The following is a 14,179-nucleotide window of genomic DNA, read 5'->3' on the forward strand; positions in this document are numbered from 1 at the left end:
TGAAAGTCTTTTATGAAAAAACATGAATATAATATGCACGTGACAGATTTTTTGTATGTGAACATGATCATTTTATTAGTATAGATTCAACTTTATAATTGTTGTATATTAAGCACCATTATATTAATTATATTTTAAGCATCTTATCTATTGTATATTGTCTGGAATTGTTATCACATAACACTTATTTATTCATGTCTCTTCCTTTGCTCATATTTGTGTCATGTGGCTTAATCATTATATTTTGTTTAGCGGAGTTTCACCTATTGAGTTTATCTTACAAACATCATTTATTTTAAGAACTTCAGGCTGTCAGTTATGCATGATTTAGAGATGTTTTTAGGCTCGTGTTTCAGGAATAACAATGGATATGTTTAAGATTAGAACTATTTAATTTATTAAATATTGTAGTTATGCTTTGTTTATATTTGGCCTATATATTAATATGAAATTTTTGAATTTAGATGCTCTGATATTATCGAAAACAGGTTTATCATAATTTGAATTACTTCTAAACAGCTCACACACTACTACTAAATTTTCCGTGAATTCCTTCTAGCACCATTGACAGCTAGGAGGCCTTGAGAGGTCATTAAGAAGTAAAGAATTGAGAAAGAAAAAAATAGAAAACTCCTTGAAAAAATAGAAAACTCCTTGAAGGAGGGGATACTATAGCAAAAAGAGTTGAAACACTTGTGAGTAGCATATTTGAATGCTGTAGCTAAGAGACAAAGCTTGACAGCAAAGATGTTGTGGAAAGAGAGAATGCTCTTGTAGGTTCGCAAGTAATAAGAAGGATCAATAGTGCTTTTATTTGCATGTAATTGAGGAGCTTTAAACCTCAGAGGAACAACATGTTCAAGGATCTCCAGGGATGAGATCGTCGTGAGAGTGTCTAAAAACTTGCAAAGGCGAAAAGAGAATACCCTGGATTTGAATTCGCCTACCCATGTGGTTGGACGAGAAACTTAATGAGTGAAGGAGGCTTACACGATCTTCGTGAATTGGTTGATATTTTAGCAAAGACATTACATATTAGAACCAACCTTGCTTTCAGGTAGCAAAGACAATACTACGAAAAGAACTACCCAGTTGGATGTACGGTTAAGAAAGAGATTCATCTAGGGCGGTGTAATGTTGAGGATTTTTTGCTATCACGATTCTTTTTCACTTAAAGCAGCAATAGACTCTCCCACACACAACACTAAGAAACATGAATGATGAAAACTAGTCCCAAAAAAATTGAGAGGAAATGACACATTCAAAGGAACAGGAGAGAAATAAAGAAGGTATTGTGTTATAGTAACTCTACGATGAAATAGAGAGGACAAAAGATCATAGAGAAAACTGATGAAGTGATTTGGTCTACAAAGCTAACTTGGGCAAGCAAAAGAAAATATACATATAATGGGGGTGCCATAAAGAATTTATTACATTTCCAAAAGCACTGAGGAGGAAGAGAAGAGAAGAAAGTCATTGCAGCAGGGATATAATACACCTGAGACAAATACATGTACAAGCAGTTACATTAGTTGAGAAGAAAAGAAGACTGGTTATGGTGGCACTCCGGTCTCCTAGACTTGATGGAGGTTCTTAAATATACCTTGAAAAAACAATCAATGCAGTCAACAACCTACAAAAGCATATTAAATGTTAGCGATGTAGATTGGTAATTCTTCAAATGATGAAGCAGTTACTATGATGAATGTAGTTATTGAATAAGAAGCGAGTCCATGAACAGTAATCCTGGAGTCATCCAAATGATTGCCTATGTATAGTAGATTTGAATGTTGTGGCCCATATAGGCTTGTAATACTATAGTGATAGTGACAGGTAGATCATGTGATGCCATAATGTGAAAGGAATGGGCACTGCGTTCCCTGATTCATGTAAGAAGGTTGGCTTCAAAATTTTGGATAGGTTATGTGATGTGACAATACAATGAGATAGGTAAGAAAATGATGGCAAAGGCGATGTGATGAATTCGTAAAAAAAAGTCACAGCTTTAGTAACATCTAAAGGTCCTTTCTGAATGGCGAATGAGCTGGTTAGGCCAGCAAAAAACATACCGTGATGATGGTTTTAATTGGAATGACTTTGCAATTAAACTTACTCATTTCATAAACATTTTGGCTTATATAGATTCAAACAACATTTACAAATAAACTCCTAGACAACTTCTATTTACAAATAAAACCCTACATTAGATATAAATCTCAACACCCACAAACCCCCCCCCACCCACCCCCCCCCCCCCCCCCCCCCCCCCCTGCAAGGTGGGCGAAAGATATTCACAGAGCCCATCTTGTCACATAATCTTGTTAACTCCACTGAGCTAAGCCCTTTAATTGAGGCAGTTAGTCGTCTGTTCTCCAGTAGCTACATGAATTAATTCCAACAATCTATTATTCAGTTTCTCATTGACGAAGAATCTATCAATCTCCACATGTTTATTTCTATCGTGTTCCACCAGGTTGTTAGCAATGTTGATTGCCGACTTGTCACATCACAACTTCATTTTGAGTTCCCTGATCTACATTGAATTCAACCAGCAAAGCTTTCAGCCACATCATGTCAGGAACTCCTAATGTCATAGCCCTGTATTCTGCTTCCGCTGTTGATTTTACTACAACTGACAGTTTCTTGCTCTTCCATGAGACCAAGTTGCCACCTACAAACATAAAGTATCCTAATGTAAATTGTTTGTCATCAGCACAATGTGCCAAGTCAAAATCACCAAAGCCCTCAATATCAACATGCCCATTCTTCCTTAATATCTACCATTTTTCGGGTGCACACTTCAAATACCGCAGAATCTGATACACTGCATTCATATGGCCCTTGAACATGCATATAGCGGCTCACCACACTTACTGCAAAAGAAATATTGGATTGAGTGTGTAATAGATAGATTAGGCGACCCACCAACCTCAGGTACCTCTCACGATCAACTGATTCACCTGTCTCTATACTGAGTTTAACCTTCTTATCAATTGGAGATATTGTACGTTTGCATCTCCCTCCCCCCTCCGCGCATATTTGTCTCTGTGAGAAGATCAAGCACATATTTTCTCATGGATAGGACCATCGCCTCAAGTCCATGAGCCACCACAATCCCAAAAAAATATCTGAATTATCTCAAATCCTTACCTCATATTGCTTCCTCAATCTTCCCTTCAGTTAAACAATCTTTGTCTTATCATCACCAATAATAATTATGTCATTCACAACACAAAAAGTATGGTAGCGTGACATTTATATTCCAGAAAGAGCATTGTGAGGTCTGCATTAATCTGTTGATATCCCATGTCAACAATCGTCATCCTAAACTTGTCAAATTAGACTCAAGGAGACTGTTTCAAGTCATATAGTGACTTCCTGAGCCTACGCACCTTGCCACTGTCTGGGATATGTTGAATCCTGGTGGTATCTCCACATATACCTCCTTAATAGCTTCCCATGAAGAAAAACATATTTCACATCAGGTTGGTGTAACCTTCATTCACTATTCATTGTCAGAGAAACCAGTGTTTTCACTGTGCTCATCTTTGTTACTGGTGCAAAGATTTCATCATAGTCAATGTCATGCATTTGAATGTACCCTTTTGCCACTAGTAGTGCTTTGTACATCTCGGTCATCCTTTCTGGAGATTGTTTTATTGTGAAGATTCACTTGCATCCAACTGCCTTCTTCTTGGTTGGTCGTAGTAAGATCTCTTATGTTTGGTTTTGTATTAAGAGCTTCAATTTCTTCATGCATCTTCGTTTGTCACTTACGATCCTCTTCAGCAACCTGCCAACACTTAGGTATAAAGACAGAGTCCAATGATGCAATGAATGCTCCATGCAAAAGTGAAATGTTAAAATAAAAAACAAAGTTTGCAATGTCAAGTTCCCTCCCAAAACGATCAGGAGGATGTCTTGTATTGTTGGAGGAGGTCCTCAACGTGTGGGGGGGAGCAGATGGAGGAGTATAAATTATACCACCAAAAATTTCTTTCTGAATGACGCACTCACAAAGAGTCTCTTCTTGATCTGGTTCCAGCATACATAACCCTTTTAAGTAGCAGAATAGCCCACAAACACATATTTCACCGCTCTGAGATCCAATTTTCCTATAGATGGCTTATTGTCTTTCACAAAGCATACACATCCAAATACCTTCAATGGAAGAATCTCACTATTATCGCTTTCAAACATCTGACAATGAGACTTTCAATCCAACACTTGTCAAAATTGTTTTCCCCCACAAGTGCTTTTAAAAATTCAATGTGATCATCATGTTTCAAGCTACTCTAGAAGGTGTCTATTCTTCCTTTCCGCCACTCCCTTTTGTGTCGATGTGTATGAACATGAGGTTTAATGATGTATCCCTCGGGCTAACAAGTATTCTCCAAACACCTTGTTAGTATACTTTATCCCATTATCAAACTTTAATACCTTCACTACAACACTGTATTAAGTCTGAATCGCCCTGTGAAAGACTTTAAAGCAGACAAACACATCACTTTTATTTATCATCAAATATAACCAAGTAACACGAGAAAAACAATCAATGAAAGTCACAAAATAATTGTACTTTAACACCATTTGACCTTCAATTAAAGCATAATTGAATTGAATAACAGTCAAATTTGTCTTCAAAATCTGTAAGGATTAATCAAGCTTTGGGATTTGAGCGAGGATAAGTTAGCCCTAAAGTAATTCATTAGTGAACTAGATTTTATAGAATGGGAGCAAATTTGAGTTGACTCGAATTATATCAGCCTCAAATTAAAGTCAAACCTAACCTTATGTCAAGGAAGCTTGAGGATGTTTGAGGCAATCTCAAATATTTGAGGGATATGAATCAGGCATGACTTAAAACTTATTAATTTGGTTGGCTGAGAAAACCAATCTTGAATCCACCAAGTGGAATTAATTGGAATATTTAACCAAGCTAAAATGAACCTAAAAATTTAGCATCAAGGTCAATAAACTCTTAAATAGATTATAATAAGTCTAGATTAATTGTTTGACCAATCGATAAGCCATCTAGATTTGATCAATTGTCGTGCTCAAAGTCAAACCTAAAGATAAACCAATTCAAATGAAAATTACCAAGACATTTATTATTATTGACTCATATCATCTTGTTATCTCCCATAAAGTTTCAATCATTTGCTTAATCATTATTTACTAATCCTTAGCAACTAATGTTTTTATTTTAAATTTATCTACCTCCTCTTTGTTCAATAACCAGTCTTGCTTGCAGAACTGTATCATTTGGTAAAAAATATAACCTAAGGCATCTCTCTTCAAATATCCAAGGCAAGCACATCCATGATCAATCATAAACATGAAAAAGCTGATGTACATATTCATCTAAATTTTGTACTATTTGTTCCACCCTCGTGCATATCTTTAAAATTTTCAACGTCCTTTATAGGCACTCCTTAATGCCAGTTTAATTAACTATCATATTCATCATATGAATAACCAATATTAATAATAATAATCTAAAAGTCACATTGTTACATCCTATTTTTCTTTGATAACCTTAAAAATAGATAAGCATTCTTTGTTGATTTTTTTTTAGTTTCACAAAACTAAAGTATCCCCTTATCAATGTGAATATCATCAACCATAATCAGGTTTACATATACATTTGAAAGAAACTTGGGCCTGAGAATACTAACTTGGGAGAACATGGTAAGAAATGAAAATAGTATTGGAGTGTCAGTGTGCACCTTCAAATTCAAATAAGAAATATAATAAAATCAAGAAAATAAAAAAAATAAATGAAACTTAGGCATGAGTTGTATCTCTTTCTGGGAAGATTGCTACACATGAGAACTTGAAAAGAAGAGAAAAATATTTAAGAATCAAGAATAAGCAAATTCGTACTTTGAATTTGGTGATTACCAAAGAACTTCAATAACTGTTCTCAAAAGTCAGTGAAAATTTTGGATCCAACCCTTCAAGATCTTAAACTCATATTAAAAATGGAGTTGGAGGAAATTACAGAAGTCTGAGATGAATACATAAGGAATTTGGGTGAACTATGTCACTTCTCATGTCAATATAAAGTTTTTTGAAAAATTTGCCTGCCCTAATTACACCATGAATTATATGCACCATCAAACATCATGGTTTCAATGCCTTTTTAGCATTTGAATAATTCTTCCAAGTAAGAAAATTGTTGATCACACCAATCTATAACTAACTAAACATTGTTTTCAGTATTAACTTTAATTTATAATTTATCTCATTTTTTAACTCATGCACATCCATATATGCTAGGCCTTGAACAAAATACCTTACAGTTGGAGACAAAGCATCCAACAACAAGGCCAAATGGGCTGCACTCAAGATTTGTTTTTCTTACAAAAAAATAACCTTCTTAACGCTCTGACATGGGATATTATTATAATATTTGTAACTTTCCTGAAATTCTCTAACATTTGAAATAAAATCCCATTATATTTTACATAAAACAACACGATCCAAGTCCATGACCTCCTGCATTTATCCTAACCATATGAAACATCTACTTTTCTCCGTTTTATCTAACCTACTTTACAAATCATTAATGTTGCAAAATCAACTTTTGATACTCCTTTATTGCATTTGGCTTCTTTATATTATACACATCACATTATCATTGCCTTTTCAACTCAATGAAATAACACTTTCCTTTTCAATAATATTTCAATCTCTTCACTTGCACGCCAAACTCTTCTCACGTGGATAAAATTTACATCAAGGCACTTCCGTAATCTCCAAATGAATATTTATAGCACAGCTATCATTTCAATTCACATAAATTATGATTTAAGTTTAAATTCCAATAAATCTTGCTTTAAAATCTTTCCCTGAATACCAATTTTTGCTCTTCATCTGTAGCCGCAGCGTTTCATGGACTCCTGCTCCAAGAAGAAGGGTGGCGGATCGCATTGCCGTGCCCCCAGCCTCTCGCTCGTTCGCTTTGTTTCGCTCTTCAGTATCGTTCGTTTGATCGCGTCATTTTCTGGATCGTCTCACGAGCTCACTGAAAAGGTAGCGGCGAACAGCACAGTGTCGCGATCCTTCCTGAGACGTGTCGCTTGATCCCTGCTCTGCGGATCGAGCAGCAAAGAGCTTTGGTTAAAGTCACGACTCAAACCCAGGAGCTACCCGCTGTTCGACTCTCAGCTCTATGGCTTCTGTTCCTCCTCAACCACTGACTGCTTCAGTTTTAAACCTTGGGAAGGCTTCTTATGCTGATATGGTTGGCTCTGTGGGATCAATGGATCAAATTTTCCCTTGGGTTTATCATGAATCATTCGGAGGCCAAGACGACTGCAACCTTTTCAAGAAGATGTGTAGGAAGAGTGGCAAACTGGCTCTATTATTCTCTGATGTTGAAGTTTTCAACCTGGTTAACAAGTGCAAATTCACCCTCATTGGGAAGTTCCAATTGGGACATCCTAAAATGGATATCGTTCGAAAGTCTTTTGAAGATCTAAAACTATTAAGACTTTGGGAGATTGACTTCTTTGATGGGAGATATGTGATGATACAATTATCTAAAATGGAAGACTACGCCAAAATATTTTTCAAAAAGTTTATGACAATAGATGGGAAATATATGAAATTGTTTAAATGATCTCCTGAATTTGACCCTAGCAAAAAACCACCTATAGTTCCAATCTGATTTAAACTACCTGGTCTAAAGTTGCATTACTTCAATCACTAAGTCCTCTATTTTATTGGAGTTGCACTAGAGAAACCTATAAAATTGGATACACTCACCTTCAATCTAACCAGACCTTCGGTTGCAAGAATTATTGTTGAAATGGATATTAAACTCTCTGATGTGGACGAAATATGACTTGGTACTGCCCACAATGGGTATTGGCAGCCAATTATTGCAGAACAAAGACTCTAGTACTGCAATCACTGTAAATTGTTTGAGCACACTCTTGTCGAATGTTTGAGGCTTCACCCACATTTGAGATCAGTAGGTCCTAACAACATCATTCATGTGGAGGAAAGTATAGCAGACACATCAGGGAAACTATCTTGTTAATCTTCCAGAAATGTTGAATAAAAATTTGCCTCATAAGGCTACTCCTCACCAACCAGATCAGCAGCTTTCGCCTACCGTTGCTGAGGCAGCTCTTCCTCAGTGCTACTGTTGTTGAGGCAGCTCTTCCTCAGATCACAAATACTACAAATTTTGTTGTAACAGATGCTAGCTGAAGTGTCTTGGAACCACCTATTGCAAGAGAAGAGGGTACTTAAGTTTTGGAGGAGTTTTAGGATCAATGTGTGTTGCAGGTTGAGTCAAATTAGCAGCTTATAGATCAACATACCCCCCGAGATGAGCTCTCCATCGAAGATCCACCTATTTTTTAAAGAGCCACCTATTGTTCAGACGAAATTACCTCTGGCAGATGTTTGGCAGGTTTACAAATCTAGGAAGAAGAAAAAAGGAATGCTAGATCTCAGTAATTCTCAGGATGACTGTCTCATAGTTTCGGACGGAAGCCCACATCTCAGTATGTTGTTGGACTCCCTACCTAGATCCAGGGGAAGGAGAAGCGGTAAATCCACCGTCTACACCCACCATGATTAGGAGTTGTTTTCTTCTTTTTTTTTATATTTTTGGGGATTTTATGTGGTTTATGTTTCCATTCGAGTAAGTTGTAATCCCTATGAGTGGGTTCTTTGTACCCACTCACTAAAACCTTTGTATCATCTCTTTTATATTAATGAATTTTGTCTTTTCAAATATATATATATATATATATGCGCACACACACACTTATTGAGGGAGAGATTGCATTCTTTTCATCACTAAATTTTACATCCATAACAAATGTTGAATTTTCTATGGTCCAACATTCTCCTATAACTTTATGAATTCTCAAGTATTGATATTTCTTTCCTTCTAAGCTAAAGAAGTAAATAATTAACTATGTGATAAATCCATTCTAGGGAAAAGGAAATCCATTTTTAAGGCAAAATAGCCACTCATTTTGTTCAGTATCTTTAATTATATGAGAGTACAAAATTTAATAGAGCTTCTTTGAACGCAAATTAAACTCTTATCCATACTCATCATAAGCCTTCCATGATACATCAAACATCTATGATTCCATTTAATTCAATAAGTGGTGAAGATTCTTGAAACCTACGTTAACATAGTTCATCCTGCACTTTCAAAAATTTATTGTTCGAATTCTCTTCATTTCCTCTAAACGAATTTGGATAGTAAGCAATAACTAATTGCTTATGATTTGTGAATGGTGGTCAAGAGAAACTTAAACTTCAATGGGTGAGCATTAATAAAGAAAATCAAGAAATCAGCAATTACCACTGAAATCACTACCAGCAGATTCAGTTCTCTTTTCAATTTAGATACTGAACAATCTTTATATTTGAATCTTCTTGCACGACTCTTTTATTTGATTTTCAAGTGGAGTGAAAATTAAGCATGGCCAAAACTGAAGATCTAGATGGAGCATCAACCATAAGGAACAAAAGAACTTGGAAAGACCTCATTCTTTATAGATCCAAAGTTACTAGCGTTAGATTGTTATGCACTTCTCAAACTCTTGATTCATGGCTTCTTAAAGCTCATCTAAAGAAACTTTTCATATCAATTTCTTATGGTTCACTTGTGATTATTTGGATGACTAGATCTAAGGTTTTGCATTCATTACAATTAAAAAAAACCAAGACATTCATCATTCAAACTATTTGGAGCCAACTTTATGAACCCACATTTTTCATCTATTCTAGTTGAGTGTTATCTAAGGCGTTTAGACTTTTATTCAATCATTTTTAACAGCATCTATCCATCTTACCATAAATGCAAATGCAAGTTATGTTTGTAAAACAAAAAGCATGTTGATGCACAATCTTGTTGGCCCTTTTACTTCGATCTTAATAGCTTCTGGAGATTCGTGTGGCAGGTATTGCCCCTATATAGAATCAACTTCACACATCTCCTTAGTTGATAGCAAAAACTCTTTTAAGAATATTCTTCTTTCACCAAGATGCAATGTCTTCTAAATGTAAAGCTTGAATGAACCAGTGAAATCACTACCAACAGATCCAGTTCTCTTTTCATTTTAGATACTCAACAATTTTTATATTTGAATCTTCTTGCACAAATCTTTTATTTGATCTTCAACTGGAGTGCAAATTAAGCATAACTATAACTGAAGATCTAGATGGAGTATCAACCATAAGGAACAAAAGAACATGGAATGATCCAAAGTTTCTAGGGTTTGTTATGCACTTGTCAAACTCTTGATTCATGGTTTCTTAAAGCTTATCTAAGGAAAATTTTTAATTCAATTTCTTATGGTTCACTTGTGATTATTTGGATGAGTAGATCTAAAGGTTTGCATTCATTACAATAAAAAAAAACAAGACATTCATCATCCAAACCATTTGGAGCCAACCTTATCAATCCTAATTTCTCATCTATTCTAGTTGAGTGTTACCTAGGTGTTAAGACTTTTAGTCAATCATTTTTAACAACATCTATCCACCTTACCATAGATGCAAATGCAAGCTGTGTTTGTGAAGCATAAAGCATGTTGAGACACAATCTTGTTGACCCTTTTACTTGGATCTTAATAGCTTGTGGATATTCATGTAGTAGGTATTGCCCCTATAAAAGAATCAACTTCGTAAATCTCCTTAGTTGATAGCAAAAACACTTTTAAAGCTTGAATGAAACACTGAAATTACTGCCAGCAGTCCAGTTCTCATTTCATTTTAGATGCTCAACAATCTTTATATGTGAATCTTCTTGCATAATTCTACTATTTGATCTTCAGCTGGAGTGAAAGTTAAAAATGGCTACAACTGAAGATCTAAATAGAGCATCAACCATAAGGAACAAAAGAGCTTGGAATGACCTCATTTTTTATAGATCCAAAGTTCCTAGGGTTAGATTGTTATGCACTTCTCAAACTCTTGATTCATGGTTTCTTAAATCTCATCGAAAAAAGATTTCAATTCAATTGCTACTGGCTCACTTCAAAATTATTGGACGATTAGAACTACAGCTTTGCATTCATTACAATAAAAAAAACTAAAACATTCATCATCCAAACTATTTGGAGCCAACTTTATGAATCCTCATTTTTCATCTATTCTAGTTTAGTGTTATCTAAGGCATTGAGAATTTTACTCAATCATTTTGAACAACATCTGAACATCTTATTATAGATTTATGATTCTTCCATCGAATTCTCTAAAACTAATCGTATCTACTCGTGCATAGTTTATCATGCATTGTACATATCCAAACCACCGAAATCTATTTTCTTTTCCGTGCCTTCAATAGATGTCACAAAAGTTGCATGTAATAACCCAACCGCCTCCTCAAAAAAAGAAAAGAAATTGAACCAACTAATAATGATAGAACTGACCGGGCAATTGTTAGTTCACATAAAGCGAAGAAGACGAAGGCGAAAACAAAGGGGAGACATGAGCTGAAAGTGCAGCATATAAGAGATAGGGGGATTGATTCATTGAATGAGATGCGCAACAATAAGTGGAGAAAGAACAGGAGACAAAGAAAACGAGTGTGAAGTCTTTGTGCGAGAGTGAGATGTCATGTGAGCTGGGGCATGTGCAAGCAATCGATCATTAGACAACGTCATATGGTGTTTTGTCTTTTGCATGATCGTTACAGGATCATCATGAGCCTGGGGGTAAACGAACGGGCAAAGATGTTGGCATGCGGCATTCGAGAACAAATTGAACAAAGGAGGTGAAGCGGTTTCAACTTCCTAGAGATTGAAGAAGGAAGCGAAGAAGTGGGGAGCTTGAGTTGTACTCAAAGAGAAGCTGGAAGTGAGCTGCACGGAGTTGGTTCTTGAAGATCAAGGTGGGCTCAATCAAGCAAGCATATAAGTTCAAAATAAGGTTGAGCATCACAAGCCTAGAATGCCAAGAAGATGAAGCCGAAATTGGTACATTTCTGCATGAAGATAAAAAAAATTCTAATCATAGATATAGTTTTTTTTTTTTTTTTTTTTAGCCTTGGAAGCATAGTGATGTTTTGGTTTAGTGAAATTCAATTTTATTTTGCTTTAATGAATGCTAAACTTAAAATAATATATTATATCTATTTATTTAAGTTTTCACATAAATTCAGCATCAAATATAACATTATTCGTGGACAATAAAGTAAAGAGAAATACTATATATGAACCATCAAATGCAAGATATTAAAAATTTAGATAGTTGTAAAACGTTTTATGGTTGGTAACATATTGTCAAATATAAATAGTAAAAATTATATGACTAATACATACATGAACTTAGACTTAAATTACCTTAAATGTGGAATTATCTTCAAACTTTATTATGAATTCTTAAATGCAAACTCTTTGCATTGATTCAATGTTCATAAATTAATTTAATACAATGATAAATCATTCAACAACATAAGAAATAGTTGATTATTATTATAGTATTTTTTAATGTCAAATGTTCTTATAAATAATGAAAATTTAAATTATACCATTGATATCTGAAAATCATGTAAGTTGAAAATAAACTCTCATTTATAGAAGTTATAATTACATCAGTTAGAATTAAAAAAAAAAAGTTGAGCTTTTGGTTAAATGAGAATAATTTCAAATCAATTGTTATATTTGAATTAATTCGAATAGTGATAAAATTGATAGAGCAATTAATTATAACCTGAGTAGGTTAAAGTGATGTCAAGAGAATTAAAAAATTTGGTTAGTTGTTTTTTCATAAATCTTATATATGGATTTTGTAGTTTATAGGTTATTTGTTATCGCAAGAGTAGAAGGTATCAAAATGACAAGCTTGTGATTCAAACATTGAAACTTTAAAGTGAAATTAGAGTAAGTAATACATTTATGAATTTCATTATAGTTTTGTGATTGTAGATCACATGCATTTAACTGGCATGTTGTTATTCAAGTTCTTCATTTAAGACTTCTGTTAACTGATTCTTTGCAATTGATCAGTTATATTGTAAAAATAATGAAACATAAATTATTATTATTTTAAGAATGCATATACAGTTGTTCTCTTTAAAAAAAGCATTAAATCGTTACAGCATAAAATATAGACTTTTACATGATAACACATGATGATTAGCAGACAAGCATGGTATCTCATAGAGAAATAATACATTTTATGATGAATGCAAGTGAAAATAATTTATATATGAATGATTGCATGTGCATGTTAAAAAGAGTTCACCCTCCTATAATACTAGCAAAGAAGTTTTCAATGGGATCATCAATCAGCCATGCTAATACAAAAAACATATGCCAAGTCATTTATACAGCTCCCTATGTTTCATGAAGTTGCTTCAAATGCCAAACATATAAGATCTAGAGTTTAACTACTGTTGTCACTAAATTTTAAATGAACAAAAAAATTTGAAATAACACCATGAGTGACTATCTGAATGAAAAACCATACTTGCCAGTTTGGCTGGTGAACGGATGAATTCGCTGCAAGTTTGCTAGACAACTTCCTCTTTAAGCCCTCAATTTCTTTGATGTTCACTCAAACTAGTTAAACTTGGTAAAACAAATATACAGGTACATTAATTTTAGCGGAAAAAGCAAACTCTACCATTTTCTCCAGGCTTCAAGCGCCCACCAGGAAGTTTACAAAACGTGTTTCCAATTTGAAGTAGCAGTATATGGGGATGGTTGTGTTCTTGTACCTAAAAGTCAAAAAAAATTTTGATATATAAGAAGCTGAAATCAAGGAGCTGTCCCAAGCAGAAAAGTGTATAGATAAGGGGCTCACAGAACAAATTATAGAAAATGAGAACATAAAAACGACAATAAAAAAATATTCAACTAAAAAGAAAGGAGGAAATTGAAACAGACAGTCCATAACTCAGCCATTCAAAGAAGCAAAATGATAATCGCACGGTATAAAAATTTAGTTTGCGAAAGCAAACGGTGTGGACAGGCTGGCATGCTAAGAAGCTCAGCTTCTTTTATCAGCAGTATAAGTTGCATGTTTCAATTATAGCCAAAATCACTAAGAATGTAAGCATATCTCTAAAAGTGCTATCAGTTGAATAAAAACAGTTCCATTTACATAGATACCAGCCAATTCCAAAGTATCTAGCACCTAAACATTACTTTTTACATTTATACCAGTCAAATTTTTAATATCACATCAAAAA

The 14,179-nt window shown here is 34.4% G+C and overlaps 1 protein-coding gene across 1 annotated transcript in view; it reads right to left on the reverse strand.

Moving 5' to 3' along the window:
• LOC110019628 (pre-mRNA cleavage factor Im 25 kDa subunit 2-like) overlaps positions 1 to 14,179 on the reverse strand; it is a 31,333-nt gene that overhangs the window by 8,310 nt on the left and 8,844 nt on the right. The window contains exons 3-4 of the mRNA XM_020717368.1: positions 13,612 to 13,705; positions 13,456 to 13,529 (exon numbers count right to left, since the gene is read on the reverse strand). Of these exons, the coding sequence (XP_020573027.1) occupies positions 13,456 to 13,529; positions 13,612 to 13,705 (168 nt within the window). The remainder of the gene's footprint in view (positions 1 to 13,455; positions 13,530 to 13,611; positions 13,706 to 14,179) is intronic.

The sequence above is a fragment of the Phalaenopsis equestris genome, unplaced genomic scaffold (assembly GCF_001263595.1).
Source record: "Phalaenopsis equestris unplaced genomic scaffold, ASM126359v1 Scaffold000065, whole genome shotgun sequence".
NCBI lineage: Eukaryota > Viridiplantae > Streptophyta > Magnoliopsida > Asparagales > Orchidaceae > Phalaenopsis > Phalaenopsis equestris.